The 24,096-nt window shown below is 36.3% G+C and overlaps 3 gene segments (V, D, J or C); all 3 read right to left on the bottom strand.

Moving 5' to 3' along the window:
* Positions 1-24,096, bottom strand: part of LOC106840669 (T-cell receptor alpha chain constant-like) — a 1,015,328-nt gene that overhangs the window by 794,591 nt on the left and 196,641 nt on the right.
* Positions 1-24,096, bottom strand: part of LOC106840671 (T cell receptor delta constant-like) — an 802,079-nt gene that overhangs the window by 710,216 nt on the left and 67,767 nt on the right.
* LOC106840736 (T cell receptor alpha variable 14/delta variable 4-like) lies at positions 6,657-7,430 on the bottom strand. The segment is given in 2 exon segments: positions 6,657-7,086; positions 7,254-7,430. Coding segments are annotated over 2 exon segments (417 nt in total).

Here is a 24,096-nt window from a genome sequence, read left to right as displayed (position 1 = left end):
TGGTCTGAAGTTTGCACATAGATGATTGGAGGTAAAGAGAAGTGAGGTAATTGATGATTTATGCAAGCATAGTCAAGCTTCATTGCTCTTCATAGGATGTATGTTCAGAAAATGGTGATATTATCTTGATCTGAAGGTGGACTTTTCAGCTCCTTGATGTCAAATGGTCACCTATTGGTCATTTGTGTAGGCCAGTTGATGAGTCAGTGGACTTAATCAGACTGAACTAGACAAGGATTCAAGTCTCTGTTCCTGAAAAACTCAAGCACCCGGTACCATGGTGACCCAAAGGCGAGAGCTGTTATCTATAGAGTGGGTTTTAGTAATGCATTATCTAGCCACTTTTGCAAAAAGACAACTAACTGAGTATAATTAAAGCAAGTTGGCCTAGTCAATCTCTTTGGATATATTATTGATAATTGTCACAACAAATATTAAAGAAGACATCATTCTCTCAATTTCCAAATAATGAAACACATCTCACAAGTGTTTAGCAAGTAGGTTGCAAAGCTAATACTTTTGAGCAGAGATCTCTCTGCTGGGAAAACCCACATTCTCTGTTTTTAACACTATGGGTAGTTCTAAGAAAACATTGAGAAACAAGGTAGATGGTAGCAAAATTACCCATTCTCAAGCCCTTGAAATATTTTAAGACAGTGCATTAACAGGTTCTGTATCCATTCAAATCAATATATTGGAGAAATAATTAAATAATTGTAGGTTTGACTCCTTCACCAAAAAATGCAAAAAAAAAAAAAGCAAAACATATAAAGGATACACAAACTATAACTCAGGAGCTGAACAGCAGTTAGTGGCATGAGTATTCCTTTCAGAACAATTATTATGCACCTGACTTGAGCAATGCACTGTAGAAAGGGTAAGAAACTCTTCTAGGCTTTTGTCAACCACCAGGGTACTGGCGTCATTCATGGCCAGTGATCAATCTCTCAACTGTTGAAGCTTGCTTGTGATAAAGCAGTCTAGAACATAGTTGTTCAAATTATCCAGTATAAGTATTTCTCATAAATGAGATTATAGCTTGGTCTTTCCTGCATGACTACAATATTTAAATCATGGTTTGGCCGTCATGTAACTGATCATAGTTATGAAGCTTTATTTCACAAGGTTATAGAGTGTTAAAGGCAGAAATGAGAATAATTTTCAGACACACTCCAGGAAACTGAAGAGTCTATACATCCTATAAATTTGAACCATAGTTACTGGTCCAACACTTTCTAGAATAAATCTTGGAGCATCCACAATGTAAGACAAATACATAAGCAGTAATATGGAAGCCAAGACTTACATATAACTATGGTTGAATAGACTCGTTTTCCCCTTATTCTGACAGAAATAATCAAAATTCAACAAGTAAATTAAAGAAAATTAACAAACATTAAATCTATAATTTTAATCCAATTAAGAGAGAGAATCTGAATGTTTCTAAAAGCTGCCAAAGTCAGATAAGCTTACACGAATACACATGTACTGAACAGGTACAATGAATCATCTCAGATCCAAAGAAAATTGTTCCAAATAAGATCCATCAAGCATGTCTTGAGTACATATTCAAGTCTTTTAAGATTTGGTAATATGAAAAATTACATTATGCATTTTCAAATATTAAAATGATTTTTCCATTCCTGGAATAAACTCAACTTAATTATGTTGAGTTTCATTTCATGTGTGTGTATTTGTCTCTCCTCATCTTTTTTCCTAGATTATAATAGTCTTCTAGTTTTTTTCAAAATATCAGATTGTGGTTTTTATCATTGATTTTATTTTCCTTTGACCAATCAATTCCTATTTTTATCTTTAATCCCTTTAATCTGTTTATTTTCATGTTGTATTATTGTTCCTTTTCTAATTTCTTGAGTTGTATGCTGAATTTATTCAGTATTAGTTTTCAGTGTTTAGTGAAAATATATCAACTGGAGCCAAATGACCTGAGTTTAAGTGTTGGACCTTTCATTTACTAGATTTGTGATTGAGGTAAAACTTAATGTTGCCGTTTCTATAATATGAAAAACAGAATGAACCTTGTTTTCTCCTGGTGTATATTATCAATTAATAGGTAAACATTGCTTAAAAATCAGTATTCAATTACAAATTCTGCATCTTGTTCAACACATCATCATATATTAGAATATTTATTTTTAGAAGGATATCATCTTTTCACATCTCACTTTTTAATTAAATTTTGAAGTGAACTGATACATTAAAGATATAAAATGATTGCATTATGGAGTTCATACTCCTATATATGCTTGAAGATGAGTACTTGAGGTATATGAGACAAATACCCTGTTCCCCACTCAACTGTCACAACACCTGAAATAGCATCCTTTAAAAACGCTTCCCCTTAGTACTAACAAATGAATTCAGCAAAATTGCAGGACACAAAAATAGCATGCAAAACTCAAGCTGCATTTCTATCCACTAATAATGAACAATCTGAAAAATAAATAACTCCATTTACAATAATATAAAAAATAATAAAATGTTTAGGAATAAACTTAACCAATAGGGTTAAAGAATTGTACACTGAAAACTACAGAACATTGCTGAAAGAGCCTAAAGAAAACATAAATAAATGTAAAGGCATCCTGTGTTCATGGATTGGAACACTTAATACTGTTAATACATCAATACTACTGAAAATGATCTGCACGTTCAATGCAATCCTTATCAAAATCCCAAAAGTGGTCTTTGTAGAGACATAAAAATCTATCCAAAGATTCCTGTGGCATCTCCAGGAACCCAAATAGCCAAAATGATCTTAAAAAAGCAGAGTAAAGTTGGAGTCTCACACTACTTGACTGCAAAATTTATTACAAACCTACAGTAATCAAAACACTGTGGTGGGGGCATGAAGAAAAAGATCTAAGCCAATGGAGTAGAATAGAGAGCTCAGAAATAAAGGATCAGATTAATTTCAACAAGGGTCCCAAGCACATTTAATGGTGAAAGGACAGTCTTTTCAACAAGAAGGGTTAGGAAAATGAAATCCATATCAAAAGAATGACGTTGGACCCTTACTTATACCATACACAAAAATCAACTCAAAATGGATAAAAGACCTAGGTATAGCGCTAAAACCAAAATCTCATGGAGGAAAATCTTCACGACATTGGATTTTACAATAATTTTGTGGATATGACACCAAAAGCAGAGACTACAAAAGAAAACAATAAACTGGACTACATCAAATTTAAAGACTTATGTGCATCAAAGGATACAATCGACAGAATGAAAAGACCACCTGCAGAATGGGAGAAAACATCGATAAATCATGTATCTGATAAGGGATTAATGCTCAGAATATAGAAAGAAGTCTTACAACTTAACAACAGAAAACCAAACAACCCAATTTGAAAATGGGTAAAAGACCTGAATATCCATTCCTCCTAAGATATACAAGTGGCCGACAAACACATGAAAAGATGCTAAATATCACTAATCATTATGGAAATACAAACCAATACCACAAGGGGATACCACTTCAAATCAATTAAGATGGTTAGTATCAAAAAAACAGAAAATACAAGTGATGATAAAGATGGGGAGAAATTGAAATACTTGTGCACTATTGGTGAGATGTTAAATGACAGCCATTGTCAAAAACAGTATGGAGATTCCTCAAAAAATTAAAGATAGAATTACTATATGATCCAACAATTCCATTTCTGGATATAGATCTCCCCCAAATTGGAAGAATTTGGGTAGAAACTTGAAATATGGAGATACTTTGCCCTCATGTTCATAGAAGCATTATTCACAATAGCCAAAATATGAAAGCAACTTAAGTGTCCGTCAACAGAGGAATGGATAAACAAAATGAGATATTACATACAACGGAATATTATTCAGTCTTAAAACGGAATAATTTTAACAAGGAGATTGTGACAACCTGGTACAATATGGATGAAACTTGAGGACGTTATGCTAAATGAAATAAGCCAATTACAAAAAGACAAATGCTATATGATTCCACTTACATGAGAAACCTAGAGTACTCCAATCATAGAGACAAAAAGAATCGTGGTTGCCAGGGGCTGAGGGGAAAGGAAGAGTGTGGGGTTATTATTTAATGGGTACAGTGTTTCAGTTTTGCAAGATTAAAAGAATTCTGGAGATGGATGGTAGTCATGATTTTACAATAATGTGAATGTACTTCACAACACTGAACTGTACCCTTAAAATGATTAAAATGGTATATTTGATGTTATGTGCATTTTACAAAATTTAAAAATAATTTTAAAAGTTTTTAAAAACATGCTTCCCTTTATGATTTCTACTCTACACATCTGCTTTCCAAGTGCAAATATGAAGGAGTTACGCAAGATGATTTATCAACCAATTGCTACTACGCAAACTTTAGGATGCTCAGAACATAGAGTTAGAAGTGGAAGGAGAAAATACAGAGAATGAGGGTTTGGGATTGTGTAACATTGATTGAGCACAGCAGACCTGGGATGTACAGAATTAGTCACATGGTGGCATTAAAAGCTTTCGTAGGAGTGGGGAAGTGAAGGACAAGAGCAGAGAAAATAGACAATTCATACTTGGACACTTTACAATATCCCTCTTATAATCACCAATTACTGGTCATTTTATGGATAAGACCATTAGCGGGTAGATAAATCTACATTATAAAAATTGAGCTCTTCCATGCTAAAGGTGTTAATAAGGCTATAAAGTAGAATGAGCACTTAGCAGAAAGTTTGTCACACAGCAGGCACTCAAAGACTTTTTCTGAATAAACAGATATATGTAAATGATAAATAGCTTTTATTAAAATATCAAGCTCCATTATTCCATTAATACGCTGCCTTCCACTTTTTAATTTCTTAATCTGAAAATTTGCGTCTCTATTCAAGAGCGAATTTTTTTTACTGTACTATCTTTTATACGTGTTGGATCAAGGTTAGGAAGCTCTGTAAAATAAAATTTATAGTCTAGATAGTAAGAATACATTAAGAATTATCTGTAAATTGGAAACTAGAAATTCTTAGGTATATAATCAAGGTGATTTTGTAAATAACCTTTTTCTACATGGAATATCAGTAAAACTGAACATAAAACAGAAAGTTCGATTAAATATGTACACATAGATGAACATGTAGGGATATAGAGAAAGTCACTTGAAGATAAAGGTAAGAAACTTCAAAATACAATGAAAAACATTAAAAGTCTTTTATGAATTGAAAAAAATAGCATTTTCCCGAATTTAAAAATAAAATAGAATAAATATTTTAAATGCTGACATTGTCATTAAATGCAATTCCAATTTTCTGGTTTTAAAATACTTTGTGTTTCCTTTCTTTTACTGGAGGGATATTTAACACGAATAAAATGAGAGGGCATTTTTCATGTTCATATTGAAAAATAAACGTGTAAAAATTCTCCCCAAAATTCTTGAAAAATGATAAGAGTGAGCAGTGATTTACCCTCACAGGTAATAAATTTTCTGTAAAACTATCTTCTCAGGTTGACATAGAATGAGAAAAATAAATCAATGGAAAGAAATGAAGCATGTGGAAACATAATGAAAAGAGGAATTTAATATATTACAATGATGGTGATTCATATAAGGAGAAAAGGATGCCTTATTTATGTACATACAAAGAGGTTTATGTTTATATTAGGGAGATCTCCCACATGTCCTGCTAAGACCTCTAATTAATAATCATTTTATGGATAAGACTAGTGAGAGGAAGGTAAACTTCCAGTATGGAAATTGAGCTCTTTCATGCTAGAGGTGTTAATTTGACGGAATGAGCTCTTAACACAAAATTTGTCACATAGTAGTCACCTTAGAAAGTAAATATGAGTGCCATTGACTCACAGCAAACAAACCTAAATTAAATTAATTCTTTAACTAGTATGAAACAGTGTGATATACAAAAAGAGGATGCATACAGAGACATGTCATGGCCTTCCTTATCGAAAATATTACCTGTAACGTAATTGAAGGAAACCAGAATATGTCACCCTAAAAAATACCTCTTTGACGTAAAATTTATTTTGAGCTGAAGGCAATTAATGAGCAGTAAACAGAGAAAAGTCTCCTCCTTTTCTGCTGAAAGATTAGAAATAAATTCCCCTTTTATTGGAGAGAGACTCTGATGAGCCTAGAGATGGCACCAGAGGAGTCTCCAGACAAACCTTGTCAAACTAATCCTTATCAAAGATGATGACTGGGGGCCCTAGTTGGACTACTACTGGGCCAAACCCCTTTGTATTGGTAATTCTTCACAGATGTATTGTTTCTTTATCAGTTTAATTCTTAAGTGCAGTCAGGGACCAAAAAGTGTAGAGGAGAATTTTTCCTCACCTACATAATACAAACTCAATAAATATTTACTGAATAAATCGATCTGAAAATATAACATTCACTCATATTTTTCCTGATTTTTTGGTCGTGTGTTTTTGAAATCCCTTAGTCAATTCTTCTAGCACAATCTAATTATAAAATGGCAAAGATTTTATGTGGCTGCTCTTTCTCTTCAATCTTTGGTCAAATTCTGAAGTCTACCTTCAAGCCAATGATTCAGGGATAAGGAGGTTTTTCATGAATGATAACTCTGGACATGGTCTATGAATCTGGAAAGGTATTTTCTTAGATTGGGTGCTGTCCCTCTAATCACACACCTGTGCTTCCACAGCCCTAGCAACTTCCTGTCTGTGATGGCAATTCTCTGCTTTGGTCCCTACATCAGGTGCATGTATCAGGCAGAACCCTGGGGTTTTGGTACACCTCCTCCAACACATCTCTCACTGTGGGCTCCATCAGTGCACAGAAATACACTGCAGAGTCCTCCAGCTGTGAAGCTGAGATGGCAAGGTTGATGGATTTGTTTGCCTTCTGGAAATTCAACGAATAGCGACCTTCTGTGGCATTTTGCTGGTTATAAGAGTCCTGGCGAATAAGGAAAATCATTGCCCCACTGCTAGGCTGCTTGTACCAAAATAGACTATAACGTGCATCACTGGTATCATATCTGCACTTCAAGGTCACAGCCTCCTTCTCCTGCACTAACATTGCTGGTTGGGCTTGAGTTACTTTCTGGGCAATACTGGATCCTGAAGGAAAAAAGAGAGAATCAGAAGGTTTGGGAACAAATGGTGTGGGACAAAGAAATTCTATTTTACACCCTTCTACCCCTCCTTCCCAAGATACCCACTAGACACTGGCTGTACTCCTGGTCCTAAGACCAGAGGAGGCACATTTCCACTGGGGCCATTCTTACCTAGCCACGTTGAAGCCATGACCGCCTTCAGAAAGCTGGAGAACAACATGTTTGAGTTCTTCCACTAATCGGAAAATACCCCGTTCTTTAATTTCAGAGCTCTACACTGTGAGGTGAGCTTGACAGAGTGAGGGAAAAATCACTGGGTATGCGCTGCTGCCACCCCAGGACAGGAAACAGGGATTTCCTGGTGTAGCAAGTTAGTGTAACTCACATCAAACTTTTCTATGCACTGACTCATAGTCTCACCCAACCCAAAATACCTTTTGAATTAACCAACTCTTACTTTAAAAGCAATTAAAGCAAATAAACATAGGTAAAATTTTATATTGAAAGGAAGATTGATGATTGAACCAACTGCTACATTGAGTCATTGCCTCTGTGATGGAACTGAGTGGGTGGTACCTATTTAAAAATACCATATATAATGGATTATGGAAATAGTCTAAAAGGTAATAATCACATATCTTCACACCTATGTATACTGTTCTTTCACCTAAGGTAGAAATAAATCACTTTATCAGAAGAAGGCAAAGCTGTTTGGTCTAATCACTGATGGTCTTTCGATCTACCTATTGTTATAGCAATATTCCTCCTCACTATCAATATCTGTTTATTGTCTATCTTGGGCCAAAAGTAGAAAAATCGAATCACTTTGTGCTGAAAAAGTTACGCTGAAAGTCCCTCAAACAATGTGTCTTGTCACATAGGACCCATTCTCTTTTCTTTGTAGTTTTGACAGCCCAGCTCTATTCATAAATGCCAAAATAGACACCAGAGTTTAGCCATTAGGTTATCCAACATGTGATTTATATTTTTCCCATTACCTCAGTTGGTACCGTAAATGAACCAGAGTAGGGTTCTATATTTTTTATGCCCAGCTCTAAAGAGAATATATCCTATGACCCTACATACCTCCATGGGACAGCTGATCATAGGATCATTAATTGTAATAAAACTTTCTCTTTGTAAGTATATTAAAAGCAACGTCATGCCTGGTTATGTTGCTCAACAACATGGCAAACAACAAAGATCCATTGCCTATCATTGTATATCTCTTGATACAGTTGCCAAAGCTTACCACCCTCATCTCAAAGTAATGGCAGCATAAGCTAGATAGACTGAATGATCTTCACATCTTAAAATGGAATTTCCGTTAAATCTGATGGTACCACAACCACACAAACTGTTCCACTCTCTAAGTTGTAGGCTGGAACTCTCTAAAAACTCGAAAAATTTTTCTACTATTTTGCTGAGTAAATATGAAATATTATTAAATTCTCGTATTACTCAACCCTAATACATTTCTCAGTCAAGGGAGTCTCAGGGTTGTACTTCTGTCTTTCAAGAAGTGTTTATGTCCAGAACAGATTTTCTGGACACTCTCATGCCAATTTCTGCATTAATAAGTTATTAAATAATCTTATCTAAAAATGGAAAGAGTCACTACCAGACTGGTTATGTCTTAACTACTCCAGATTCCTTTGTAAAATCCAAACTCTTAGCAGAAGCAAAACTAATTCAAGTGGCTGAACTTGTGGATCTCTCTTGTACATGTCAATTTACAAGAGGTTACATTCAGTGTTGGTCAATATGTTTTTAAGATAGTTCACAGTTTCCAAATACTATGGAGACTATGAAATTTCTTAACCATCTAATCTTTTCTTAACCCTATCAGGTATCTCATGTATCTCTATTAAAAATGTACAGCATATACATGAATTATTTGATGTCTTCATGCTACTCAAAAAATTTTTCTCATGAAGACAAAGTGTGACAGTATAAAAGACATTATACAAGCTAGGGAAAAAAGCTTGAGCAGATCATCATGCTAAACATGCTTTCTGACTTAAGTCCTTATGCAAGCTTATCTCTGAGAACATAAAGACAAATGTGTGGAAAAGTTCAATAATTCCTTCTTAGATGCAGAAAATTTGGTCCCCGATTTTGTAAAGAGTCACTAGAAATGATTGATTTGTACATTCATGAGGACAAGATATAGCAAAGCCAGGACAGCTGTTTGGTGGAGCCAAATGTTCTCCTATGAACATTTGCTAAAATCCTCTAGAGACAGTGCATCACAGGGTGAACATACTGCCTGCAATATAAACAAACACTGGTGGGGAAACTTTTCTTGCATAGCAGAAAATGGGGCCAGTTCAAGTCTTTCTTGGAACCAACAAAATCCTACAAAACTGTAAATGTGGAATATGAACTGGCATATTGTCCCAAGGAAACATTTGGGTATCTCCAAAAGGATCTTATGCAATTGCATTCCCTCCCTGGGTCATAAATATGTACTAGTAAGAATATTTTATTTTCTACATGGGTTGAATAGAACCCATGTAGAACTCTCCCGCCAGAAAACCACAGCACTCACAAGAGTTAAAAATCAACCTGATTTTGTGTTTACTACCTGTGCCATTTCAATTTCTCTCTATGTAGGGGAGCAAATTTCTCTGGGACAGTCATGTAAAGTTTTGCCCTCAGAAACTTCATTTTTCTTATTACCCTTCTATCCTCTGAAAAAGTGGAAATAACAAATGGAATATTAAAACTGAAATTAGTTACCATGGCAGACATCCTGGAACTCCTATGGCTTAAAAGATTATCAGCCTTAGCTCTCATGGCCCTGCACTCTTCCCCTCATAAAGTCATATGTTGTCTCACTATGAAGTGATCATTGATAGGCCCATGTAACTCAGAATGTTCCAAACCATACATACTCCAATCTTTCATAAACTGAGCTCGATAAATAAATCCATGATACTCAGTCTTTCATCAACAGCCACAGGTTGACTTTCTAGTCGTTTACTTAATCAGCCTTTACATGATCTTACCCTAAGTGTCTTGGTGCCCTGAAAAAATCCTAAAGAAAAACTGCCATTCAGCTTGTGGAAATGACCTTATTATGTACTATTCATTACCAGTTCAGCAGATAAAGTACATCATGAATCCTTAAATGACAAGAATTGAATAGTTACTTACATTAGATATTTTATCCTGAAGTTCTCCAGAGAATGGTCAGAAGTGACAGTCCATAGAAGATGATGGCCCAAGATCCTTGAAAACAACATATAAAGGCATAAGCAGACAGCCCCATGCAAGACCATTAGAAGAGAATTCTCCTAGATCTTTGGAACCACTTATTGTCATACTCTCCTTTGCATTCTTTGTTTTTCATCTTTTTAGTGGTATTTTCCCACTAATGCTAGAATATTATAAATTTCTGGTTTACCCTATTTTGTTCTCTTACTAATAAAATAGCTTGCTAAGGTATTGGCTTTACTTGAAGCAATAACCACACTAATGCTATAATTCAACTCTACAAGCCCATTGCTAGTGCAACAAAGGTAAAGAAGCATTGGATATGTTACTTCCTGTCAACTCCTAGAAAAGACAAATAATGACCATACCTCCAATAGTACGCCTAAAATGAATTTTGATCAATAAAATTTGTCTTAAAATCCTAGAAAAATTTACAATAGAGTTGACATAACTGGACTTACGTAAAGAACATGTCTCAACCTGACCGTATGAGTTGGTCCAACATTCCCCTGAACCTCTCCATTATCGATTGCCGTAGTATTTCTCCTGTAGAACTACACAAAAAATCTCCAAAGGAATTCAAACCTTGAAAGGATGAATTATTCCTATAAAATGACTTAGAAGTTCAAAACATCAGTCATAGAAAAGAACTGAGAGTGGTGGCAGAGATGGAGATCGTGCATGTGCCCAGTGGCATGTACTTCATCTCACCAATATTGAGAGTCCTCAAAAAGTTATGTATTGTATGGTTCCATTCATATGACATTCTTAAAAAGATAAAAATATAAAAGAACAAATGAAAGTTTCAAAGAGTTAGGGATGGGAGTGGATGTAATTACAAAATGACAACACAAGGGAGATTTTGGGAGCAAGAAACTCTTTTTTTGTATTATGATTCTGTGTTGGTTACACGAATCTCTACTATATATTAAAATTCAAAAAGTTCACCAATATAACTGTACACAAATATAGTCACATTTCCTATACGTTTTTTTTAAACATTGAGAAAATAAAATAAAAGGAATTGATGCAGTTTCCATTTTCCTGGCTGGATTCTGTCTAATATGTATATTATTTTCTCAACTTGGAAAAGAGAAGCACCAGCCATGCAAATAGTGATAGGCAAAGTAACGGCTAAAGAACAAATAAATCAGGACCTAATCCCTGGAATCTGTGAATGTCCCCTGACATGGAAAAGAAAAAGGAAACTTCTGGAGATATGATTAAGTTAAGAGTCCTGAGATCGGGAGATAATCCTGGATTATACGGACCTAAATGCAACCATATTTATACTTTTAAGAGAGAGGCAGAGGGAGACTCGATGACAAAACAAAGGAAGCCAATGAGACCACGGAGGTAGAGGTTGGAATGATGCAGCCACAAGCCAAGCAAGGCCGGCACCCACCGGACCTGGAAGAAGCAAGGAACAGATTCTCCCCTAGAGCGTCTGGAGCAGGTGCAGCCCTGCCGACACCCTGATGTCAGCCCACTGAAAATGATTTCAGCTTCCGGCCTCCAGGACCAGGAGAGAAAAAACTTCTGCTGCTTTAAGCCACGAAGCTTGTGGTAAACTGTCAGAGGCACAGGAAACTAGCACACAAACTGCGGTTAAGGTTGAAAGTTTAGTGTTTCTGGATCTGAGCTAACTATTTACTGACTGCATGCCCTGGCTAGAGAATTTTTATTCTTCTATTGGATAAATTCTCATCTAAGTCTGATAAAGCAGGTAAGCCAACAGTAATTGCACCCTCTCTCTTCTAACTTGGATTTAAGAAGAATAAACCAATAAAAATATGTCATTCTTCTATCTCGCTCTATTATTATCTCTGAGGAAATGGACCAATCAAGACTCAACTTGCTTCTACTGGACAGGACCCAGTGGTTTTTGCGAGGAAATAATCCAATTCAGTTGAGGGATTGGGCTACAATAGTGACCTTTCTTCTTCAGATGTTTTAAATCTAACTTAACCTAATGACTTTCCCGATAAGAACAAACCAGTTGTCTAACAACTAACAACCATAACTCAACAAGAGGTGTCATCGCTTCACACTAATTGCCAATTAAATCCATCCTGAGAAAGACTATGAGGGACCTTCAAAATAGCCTACCCTTGACCAGGAGCGGGACAATGAGGGAATTAATTTTTATGCAATTTTTTTATTTCCCTTGATTTATCGACAACACTAAAAGAATTACCTTTTTAAAAAAGAAACTTGAGAAAGTAGTGTTTAATTAAGTCAAATTTGAAAAATGAGATAGGGAAATTTGTAACAACCCGTTTCTAAAATAAGTAGTAATTCAAATGCCTTCTGCAGTCCACTAATAAAAGTTGAGTAAGGTGAATGACAAATGTGTATAAAAAATTCTCCCACGTACCCCAGAAAGAAAGATTTTAATCATAAATATAAAAATAAAAGTTAAACATCTAGGAATAAATTTAGTTATCTTAAAACAATGGAGGTTTATAGACAAAGACATAGATAAATGGAAAGAAATGCTACATTCTTGAACAATCAAATATATACTTTCAAGGAGTTTTTTCTTCACAAGCCAACCTATACATTGAATTGAATCACAAAGCTTAAATTAAAATTTTGAATATATAGCAAATTTTCATGTGTGTGCTGTGTAGCAGTGACTAAAAGACACAACGCTCCCTTCTAAATTCTATGAGATAAATGTGAGCATATACTAACAAAATTTTGAAAGAGAAGAATAGCTTTTTGAGTCTAATTCTAAACTCACAGTCTTGAATAAATCACTTCCTGTTTTAATTTCCCTCAGGCACAAAAACAATACATACATCACTGGGATCTAAAGGAAAACTTACATCACATTTTCTCAACTAGAAACTAGTCAGAGCACAAATTTTATCACAAAAATATAGAGAGGCAGAAGATAAAAATGTAATTGGGACTTATGCAAATCTTTCACGGAACTATTAAAAAGCAGTTATTAGAGGAGAAGGTGATGAAATTGGGAATGCTCAATTCAAGATATGATATTCAATTTAAAAAATCAGAATTCTAATTATACTAGAATTTATGAAGAGAGTACAGCATATATTAGCAATAAATTACCTGGGTGCAGATTATCAATTTCACACTCTTATACTTTACATATTTTCTATGTTTAACATGCAATGTCTTATAATCAGCAAAAAATAACATACGCAATTTTTGAAAGACAAGAGTTAAAAGTTTATCTATAATAGGAATGTGATGTTGTTACGAAGGATTTATTTATATGAGAAGAATCCAAATAGCAAACTTAAATTTGTCTTTAAGTCTGACTTTCAAAATAAAACCACCAACTCCCTTCAAGAATCCATTAGGCAACAGCCATCCAACAAAATGTTCTAACCCTTTTGGGGTCATCTTGAACCTAACCTTCATATTATATGCTTTTAAAGTCTGATACATTAGTTTCCACTTGCAGACAAACAATGTGACAAATGCTGTAATTGAAGGTCTGTGCCAATGGGAAGAGGGCACCCCAGTCACAGGTTTGAGTACAGATTGTAGGTGCCTGCAATGTGTACTCGCTCCACAGAAGTAGACAGCTGAGTCTCCAGGTTGGGTGGCTGTGATGTTCAGGGAGAGATGTTTGGCTGTCTTATTCAATAAAACTGCGAGTCTTTGGTCTTCTCTTTTGTCCACATTTGAATGAATGTCTATAATGAGCTGGGGACCTTTTCCATGCTCTTGCTTATACCAACGGAAGTAGCTCAAGGTACTGTCTGAATAAGTACAATTGATAACACAGCAGTTTCCCTCCTGGATGCTGAGGGTAGAAGGATGCTGTTCCACATTCTTTCCTTGGCTGAGCCCTATAAAGAAAGAAAAGTCAGAAGGGGAAGGTTGGCCAGGTCATTACACTCCAGAATTTTCTATTTCTTTCCTGTGCTAACTAGAGGAAACCTAAATAAAACCAGGCTCCTTCCTGGACTTCTAGAGAATATCCATGAATATATTCTGTTTCCCAAAATCCCTCAACTCACTGTCCAGCTGCAGCCACAAGAACATGAATAAAGCTTGAATGGATGTCTTCACTGTTCCTCTCAATCAGGATCAACTATACACTTGCAATCTCCAGTCGGCAGAGCTACTTCGTTATCAGATTATCCCTTCTTTACTCTGACATCATAAAATGGTTTCTCACATTTCTACCTAGCCAATAAGAAAAAGACTCAGCTGCTGCCATAAGCCTATTTATTCAGAACCCACTAAAAGGAACCCTCCACATGGTCTGCATCAGCAGAGGTGCACTACCATCTTGTGGTCACATCTCTAACTACGGAACTTGCTGGTTAAAAGTTCTTTTTTCATCCTGTGCCTGTGAGTGACTCAGATGCATAAAGACAGCAACAGGTCAAACAAATCAGGTGTTGGATCAGAGATTAAATGCACAGTAAGAATATAGAGAACAAGATTTATATCTCTGCCCACTGCTGAGTTATTGTTAATAAGTTGGAAAAAGATAGCTGCTGTTCGTGTTTATTCAGCAACGGGCCTGGTATACATGTTTGAAATCAGGAAAACACCATGATTCACTCCCTTAAAGAAAATATACAGGGGCTGGCCCTGTGGTGCAACGGTTAAGTGCGCACGTTCAGCTTCGGCGTCCCGGGGTTCGCTGGTTTGGATTCCAGGCGCAGAGATGGCACTGCTTGGCACGCCATGCTGTGGCAGGTGTCCCACATACAAAAGTAGAGGAAGATGGGCATGGATGTTAGCTCAGGGTCAGCCTTCCTCAGCAGAAAGAGGAGGGTTGGCAGCAATTAGCTCAGGGCTAATCTTCCTCAAAAAAAAAAAAAAAAGAAAAGAAAATATGCAAACTTCTCTTTCAGTCAAATCTACTATCCTAATTTGTCTCTGTGGATAAAAACACTTTCTAAAAGGAAAGTGTAAGTCAAAGATCAGAATAAGAGAGAGAAGGTCATGCAATATTTCAAATACCTTTTATCTCATTCTCTCCTCCTGTAAGCTGGTCTTACTATTCCCAGAGAACTGTCGGTACCAGCAGTCAAAATGTAGAACTTTCCTTCAGTAAAGATGATTGTGATAAGAGATAAAGGATCAAATCTCAACGATAAGGGAACAGAGGGAAACGTTCCATGGGTTATGAAAATTTTGACCCATAAATGGGATTGATTTGTGATGAGAAATCTGACATGCTTTAAGAAATCTATTCTTATTGCAATGTGAATTATGTACCGCAAATTATCGAGAGAAAGAGTAGAAATTCTCAGAGAACAGCAGGCTGCAGGTTCAAAAAATGTAACCATATGTAAGTTTATTCTACAAGTGCTTTTATTTTCTGATATCAAAAGGGATGGCATATCCTAAATGCAATTACTGATTCATATCCTTGGTGGAATTTCATCAAAAGTATAAGCCAGCTCTCCTGGCATGGGTTTCTGCTGCCTTGGCTACTGCTCGCTCAGATTCCATACTCTATCATTTTTCTCCCAAACTCCACTACAATGTTCTTTCCTCAAGACATTGAGAAAGTTCTTCAGGCCTGTGAATTTCCAGAATTACCTCCCTCTGCCAAAAACTGTTTCTCATCTACTCTACTAACGGTATTTTCTGATTACCTCTGTAAGAAAAAAATCTAGGGAAGCCTAAATATCATCTGTGTCTGCTAGAGGAATAGTACAAGCAAGTAACTGATCCTAAAGAACTGATCATGAGAAGTGATCCGTGGAAAATCAAGACTACCTCACTTCCAGAAGAGGAAGCCCCTTTCCTGTGACTTGTGCTCACTGATCCTCTGAAGTTATGGGGAACAATTATAATCTTCATCTACATTTCACATCCTTAAAGATTTAAGAACAGCTATGATGCAGAATCACAAATCAACATATAAATTTGTATGTAAATATAAAATGTGTGCTTTTACATATATAAAACTTCATTCTAAGGATCGTTCTCTATTCTGTCATCCATTTTCCATAGAATTCCCAAATCCTCCATAGGGCAAATTTCCCTCGTCTTAGAGACAGATATTTTGGGTCAATGTTTGCCGTTTTGAGTTACGTATCCAGAACTAAGTGTTATAGTTTGAATATGCTCTGTTCATCACAGTGTTCCATATGTTAATCGTAGCACAGTTAGCCACCCCCTGGGCAAGTTGGACCACAGCATTCCCAGACCCAAACTGCACAGACCTGAGTGTCTGGGCTTGCACTAGACCGTTTGTCTGCTCAGTAGTATAGTCCTGCAGGAAAGAAGCAGGAGAAAGAATGCTAAAGAGGAAGTGAGGAAATCCAGTCTCTTTCTACTCCCAGCTCATTTACTGTCTAGTTGTTTCATATTGGAATCTTGGGTTTAGGTTCTGTCTTTGTAAGATCAAGTTGGGCTAAAGGATTTCTAAGGGCTCTTCTAGCTCTAAAATTCTTTTAGACTATTTAACAGAGCAAATATTTATTGAGGACAGGTTCTGTGCAAGGTAGAGTGGTGTGAAAGTGGGGAGAAATTGCCCACATCATGGAAGTTCAAGACCATTTTCACATCCACTTGCAATCTACAGGGTCTGAGGATGCTCCTAACCAACCCTAGGTCCTCTTCAGAACCAGAGACAAGGTCCTTGGGATGAGCTCCTGTTTGGGTTTTCATTTCTCCTGTAAGATCAATGATGGATCAAGGAGAACCTAAATCCACAGTAAAATGGAGTAAATGGGAGTTTGCCACTGAGTGTAGAGACACCACAGGCAGTGAGATGTGGGTGGACTCTGGGGCTGAGTCATGAGTAAGCAGGATGCTCCTTTCTAGAGACTTACTTCTTATATGTATGTCTATAATGTATCATATACTTCTTGCAAGAAAAACAAAACCAAAACCTCAGCAATTTTTTATAACCTGTAGCAGGTAGATGACCTTAACTATATGCAAAGGAAAAAATACTTTCTTAAACAGCCTGATTGGTTTCTGACCTCTAGGGCCCTCCTTCCAAGCTTAACTTGGGTATTCAAAATTCCCAGCCAGGGATGTTTATATAATTTGAGGGATACAGTGCAAAACGAAATTTTAGGTCCCTTGTCCTAAAGTAGGAAAAAGTGACATTATGTGATAAAATATAAAGCTCCCTTGGGGCTGGCCCCGTGGCCGAGTGGTTGGGTTCGCGCGCTCCGCTGCAGGTGGCCCAGTGTTTCGTTGGTTCGAGTCCTGGGTGCGAACATGGCACTGCTCATCAAGCCACGCTGGGGCAGCGTCCCACATGCCACAACTGGAGGGACCCACAACGAAGAGTGTACAACTATGTACCGGGGGGCTTTGGGGAGAAAAAGGAAAAAAATAAAATCTTTAAAAAAGAAAAATAAATAAATAAATAAAGCTCCCTTTAAAAAATATTCTCTTATTTATAAAACACAATAGGATTTATAATGGTACATAAATAACAACGTAAACTTACAAATTGCAAAAACGTATTTTGCAATTTTATGTAATACAATAATTAATATAATCCACTACAATAATAATACTTTATTATTGTTATATCTTGGCAATAATAACATTTTTAGCTTGTTTTTCTGCAAATTAATTTATTAGGTTATCAAAATTTATACTTCTAGTAACTTCATTTCGATTAATATTGTTGAAAGCAATGTCAGTTGCTGTTGGTAAATGCAAGATTGCAAAAGAATTTTTGATAATTTTAATTTTGAAAAGGATGTTTCTATTGATGCAACTGATACTAGAGCTCTTAAGAGTGCTTTATAAGTTGTGACAACATCAGCATAAGCATCTGACATTTGAGTAGGAAATAAAAATTCTTGTAAATCTAGAGTTGATGTTTTTATAGAACAAATTTTCTATAAATGATGTAACTCCTCATACCAGTTTCATGTAAGTCTGAATTTAAAAGTGGCTCCATGATTTGCATATAATTCAGATTGCTTGTTTACCCATCCTATCACCATGTCTTTAATTACAAGGAAAATTAAATTTTAAATTATCTTCTGTTAATAATTATTTCATTGAATTAGTTCAAACTTCACATGAAAATGATATTCTTTTCACTGCAGCTTAGAATTCATTGTGGAGTTTAATCTTCCATTCTGTTTCATCCCTGAAGTCATGAAAAACAGATTGATTAGGCTGCTCCTAGAATTCTGTCGGAACCTCTGCATATAGGTTAAGGTGGTAGAAAAATTGCACCTCAGAGTAGAGCTGCTCCCTCCTGGAGGCTCAGGACTGAAGGACTCTGCTCCACCTTCACCCCTCGCACCCCTGCTTTTAAAGAGAAAAACAAACACAAAGGATGTCACTGGGGAGTCATTGATGCAGTTTCTAAACTTGCAAAATATTGCAAGAAACACCCATGAGGATACAAGACTGTCTAGGAGCTGTGTGCCAGCTCTGCTTTCCCGCCCTCCCACTGTCAGCTGTGGAAGACTCCCCAGTCCCCCATCTGGGAAGGCCCCAACTCACAGCAAACCTGGACCCACAGAAGCCCCAGCAGAGCTCCCCAGTGTCTCTTCATGACTCTTTGCCCACGTGCTGAGGTACCTTCGCCCCTGCTCTGAAGAGTATAGAGTCTTGGGTCGAGGCAAATTCTGTCCCTACCGTCAATATATTCCAAGAGAATCACTGAACACTGACAGCATCTGAGCTCTGTCATTCACTGAACTGGAAACTCCACCCACGTTGTCCTGGTGAGACTGCACAGTGATCTCTCCAAAAGTGTGGATTTGAACAGTGCAGGGAAATAGGGACAAAATTTCCAATATATGAAGTTATAATGTGCTTTTTCTTAAAAGACTTTATGTAAGAGAATTTTGTGGGTTACTGTGTGAAGAAGAGAAGATCATGCTTCTGCAAAGAATCAGTGTCACTAGTGGGTTAAGTAGAGCCTTGAAGAATCAGGAAGACTTTAAGTAGAGCCTGGGCAGACTGACCCCCATTTCCCAAATTTCAAGTTTGACTTAGAATTAAGAATCTAGTTATATGAAAATTCTGATAAAGGAAAACAATCTGATAGCATGACTTGTGTATTGTAGAAGTAAATATATTTTCTTAAAATCAGGAGAGTTCTAGAAACCCAAGACATCCAGTCACCATCTGCATAGAAAACGATTCCAAAAAGAATTCAGTAGGTGAAAAATAAGATATGTGTATAATGTCCACTCTGACTTAATTTCCACCTCTCCCCTTCTCCTGTTCAGAACCACAGAGCTGATTCTGATCAGGCCACCCATTGCTGGTCAAGTCAGATATTGTTCCTTTCCTTTCCTCCTTCTATTCAGGTTTCTTCATTTTTGTTTATCTTTCCTTCTTTTCTCCTCATTATTCTTGTTCCTTCTACCCTCAAGGGAGATATATGAAAAGGTAGGATGTTTTCAGGTAGTGGAATAATTTCTAGGTCCATGGATTTTGGGAACGTAAGTCGTAAAATTAAAATACTGAAAACAGGTAGTTGAGATGTTTTCTGTTGGGCTTCCATGCTCACGATGCCCAGTTAGATTCCTATTCCCACAGACACCCATTCTCACAATGGATTTATAGAGTTAGGGGCTCCAGCTTTCTGAGGTTTATATAAAACGGCAGAACTGAAACCCTGAGATAAATTTCCACAAACACTGTTCCCCCTTTCCCCACGTTTGCTATCTAATTTCACTGGCTCACATGCTCTCTGGTCTCCTTTCTTATGTTCACCCAGTCAGATAGTCATTAAAGTCTTCCTTTATTCTAATGCCTTAGAGTGCCACCTAGTGGACTGAAACCATCAATAAAGACCACTTCAGACCAACTAACAGCAGGCTCACAGCCCCAGCCAACATTCACTCTGTGTTTCCTATGCAGATGGTCAGAAAACAAAATGCCTGATTAGATTAAATGGGGGTTAAAAAGGAATCAATTTCTACTTTTAAAATGTTATTTGATGGAAACGAATATCAAGATAATTTGGCAATTCTCATCTTGTGCTATTTGATTTCTTTTACTTAGTTCAAATAAATCCGTAAACATTTGCTTAAGTTTTACCATAAATGAAGTAATTCACTACGTCTTAAGAACATACAAAAAGAATGAGATAGTAGTTTATAGTCTACTGGGGAAGAGAAAAATATACATAACTATAATAGAGTCAAAGAGTAGGATACTAAGAGGAGTGAGAACTGAAAGCTGTATGATCCCAGAGGAGGGAGAAATACTTACACTTGGGGTGGTTGGACAAAGTCTCTTGAAGAAGGTCTCAGTTTCTCCTTTCCCTCTTTTTCAGTGAGAAGAATAGAGGGGACTATGGATAAACCTTTATTATAGCTTTTATGACTTTTTATTAACTTTAACATAGAAGAAATTCATGAATATATGAATTACTAAAGTAATAAAACTTAACATATAGACTAAATCCCCTTTGACTACCACTCCCAATTTGATCTTGTCATCACTCATTAACTTGGAGTTGAAGTGTCCAGGTGTTTTACTATAGATTTACATATATATACCAAATATATGAATCAACAGACTATATATAGCATTTTATTTTATAGGCTTTAATTTAATGTGAAATGATTCATATTTGCATACCTTTCTGCAACTTAATTTATATACTCAGTCAATCTTGTAGGTCCTATTATATTAATACAACGAGGTCCCTCTGCTCTACTATATTCTGTGTTATGGATATACTGTTGTTCATACCGCCCTTCCCTTAATCATGAACACTTCAGATATTGATTTTTTTATCTATGAAATCAGCACTGCAATAAACCTTTTTGAGCATTCCTCTTTATTCACACACGCACATTTCTCTAGGAGCAGAGACGAGGAAGAAGTGAAGGGACAAGCCATGAGGCTAGTAGGTGATAATCACTCCAGGCAAAGGGAAGATCAGGGACAAAGTCTCTGAGGAAGGATGCACTGAATTAATGTTCTGATTATTGTGGGTTTTTAAAATTATTTTCCTTGGTGTGCATTAGAACTGCAGTTTATCAGCTCACTAGATAAATTTCTTTGAAATTGGTCTCCTGACATATAAGTGATATGTAGTCTCCTCTAACCAGTCACTGAGATAATTCTAAAGAGAGTAAATCAGCAAGAGAAAAAGTACACCAGGGAGAAGGAGTGGTATATACAAGGGGAAATGTTAGAGAATAACGTTGAACACAGAAAAATAAATGGTTAGGTATACGTGAAATTTAAAGATATTTGTCATAAGAATGGAAATAACATTTTACAGTGTATAAATCAGCGGGGAGAAAAAGGAAAACTTTATCAATGTGACAGGAGACAGACAAGAAAAGAAAAGAAAGAAAACAAGAGTATATGGAGCAAAATCAAAAACTAATAACTGAATCCAAATATTGACAATGAAGAGCTAGAAATGATCAGAGAGAAATAATTGATATAGAATAAAAACAAACATATATAATGTATGCTAATTTGTGTTTTTATGAGAATAAAATTGAAATAAAATCAAACTTATGATAGAAAATAATAAATGAGTCAAAATATATCAGTAATCAAAACATATATAAAGAGATATTATTTGATTGAATCAAAATTAAAACCTAAAAGAAAACAACCAAGAAAGCTGAGCACACAGGAAGGGTGGGAAATTCTTCTTGCTGCCCTTTGTGCAAAGGCTGAAGTCTTCTCCCCCACCCACTAAACCTGCCACACCCAAGAACAGACACCGCAAAGGAAGGTCAATTCTGCCAAGGGGGCAGTAAAGGAGGAGTCTCAGAGAAGATCAACTTCGTGAACTAGGTTAACTTCTGTAGAGGTGACATCTACTTGCAAAAAAAGAAGGAAAAGGCAGAAAATTTTTAAAAAACTGATATTCAGACAGAAAAGAGAATAAGAAAAAAAGGAAAACTGGTGAGATGAAATACCAAGAAGAAACTAACATTTACTTACAGAAAAGGATAAAATTATTAAAATTGAGGACATCCCATACTCTGATATAGTAGAGGATAAAGAAGCCAAGTGTGAATACTAGCTTTTAAGAACGACTTCAAAATGTGTATGTCAAGGTCCTCTAAAAATATGTTAAGAGAAAGTAGAAAATCTCTTCATCAGAATTATATATAATCAGTTTGTGCACCAAAAATTGGGGGAAATTTAATCAAGGGATGCCTCAACTGTCTTGTTTACAAACTTCACATTTATTTACTTAGAAGGTTGTTATTGCCTGAATTGAGCCCCCCGCCAATTCTTAGATTGACCCCCAACTATATTCAGAGAAATGGCCTTACAAGAGATATTAAGGTAAAATGAGATCATTTTGCTAGGTCCCAATCCAATATGACTGGTGTCCTTACAAGAGGAAATTTGGACACAGACACGCATGGCATAGAAAAAGACCATGTGGGAACAGAGTGAGAAGGTGGCCATCCACAAGCCAAGGAGAGAGACTTCAAAGCAATTAACCATGCCAACACCTTAATCTTGGACCTGGATTCCAGAGAGTGAGAAAAATGGCTCATTCCTGCAAGAAGGAAATAACATGCATAGCCCTAGCGCTCAGTCATTGGCTAGGAGTGGCTTACACTTTGGGGTCCGAGTGCAAATGCAATGGTAGATCAAAGGGGTGATACATGAAGCTATCAGTCAACTAGGTCCCCATGCCGCTTTGGCATAAGCACTCCCCATCAGCCTAGTGGAAACATTCCTAGAACCATGGTGCAGACTGAGACTCTTTGTGTCCATTGCTCCTTCCTTGCTCCTCTTTTTACAGTAGTCAGATATGCATTACAGTCTCAAGGTCCTCCCTTGTCCACTCCAGATCCTATATATTGAGCCTATCTTCTAAGTTTGTATATTCTACTGTGAAATATTCATGTTTACACTGAAGCTAAGAACAGGCTGGGAATCCCAAAAGTGAGAATTAATGTACTTGTACTGATGGACAATGTGTGTATTACAGTTCTCTGAGGTGAAATAGATACATTGATAATGGGCTTCTGTACAAAGTTTTATCAACAATAAAATGATGAAATACTTTCCTGGCTCACAATTCCCACAACCCAGTGATTCTTAATTGGGTAACCAACTTCTTCCTGATAAGACTTACTTTTCTCAAAGAACTGTTTATGAGGATACATTGAACTGTCAGAAATGATAAACTTGTAAACTATAAACAGTGATATAATAAGAGACAGCTTTTAAATTTTCAAAAAGAACTCGTGATAAATGTGTTATAAATATTTGTTTAATAAATGAATTAGAAGATAAAACAGATTCTTTTTAAGTTATAATAATATTGCTTACTCAACCTTATGTTACTTGACAATTATTGGAGTTTTGTGTCTTAATCCTTTTTTTGTCCGAGATTTATGGCTTGATAAGAACAAAAGCAGATGAGGGGAAAAGGAAAGTCAGAGAGACAGTGTCATGTCTAGGTGATAAATAACCTAATTTGTTTATTTATACATTCATCAGATCTTTATTTCGTTTGTTGAATAATTCGAAGTCCTGGGCTACTTAATGCTTATTTTCTGGAAGATGAACAGAAAAGAAATACACTGACAAATATGTAATATAATGTCTACTAGTGATGATTGCCATGAGAAAAATGAGACAGGGTGAGGGGAAAGAGCAACAGGTTGGGTGAATACTATCTTATTTGGGATTGAAGGAAGGTCTTCACTAGGCAGCATTTGAGCGGTGACCTGAATAATGTGATAAAGGGAACCATCTGCAGCCTGAATAGTCAAGTACAAAGACCCAGGGGTGGAAGCCTGATTGGGGCATTCAAGGAACATCTAGACTATTCTACGAGGTAAGTGTGACCACAATAGAGTGAGACAGGAAATACTCAGTAAAATAGAGAGTTTTCTATTTGTCA

Source organism: Equus asinus, chromosome 2 (genome assembly GCF_041296235.1).
Source record: "Equus asinus isolate D_3611 breed Donkey chromosome 2, EquAss-T2T_v2, whole genome shotgun sequence".
NCBI classification, from domain to species: domain Eukaryota; kingdom Metazoa; phylum Chordata; class Mammalia; order Perissodactyla; family Equidae; genus Equus; species Equus asinus.
The sequence above is the reverse complement of the archived record's forward strand: the minus strand, read 5'-3'. Positions and strand labels throughout refer to the sequence as shown.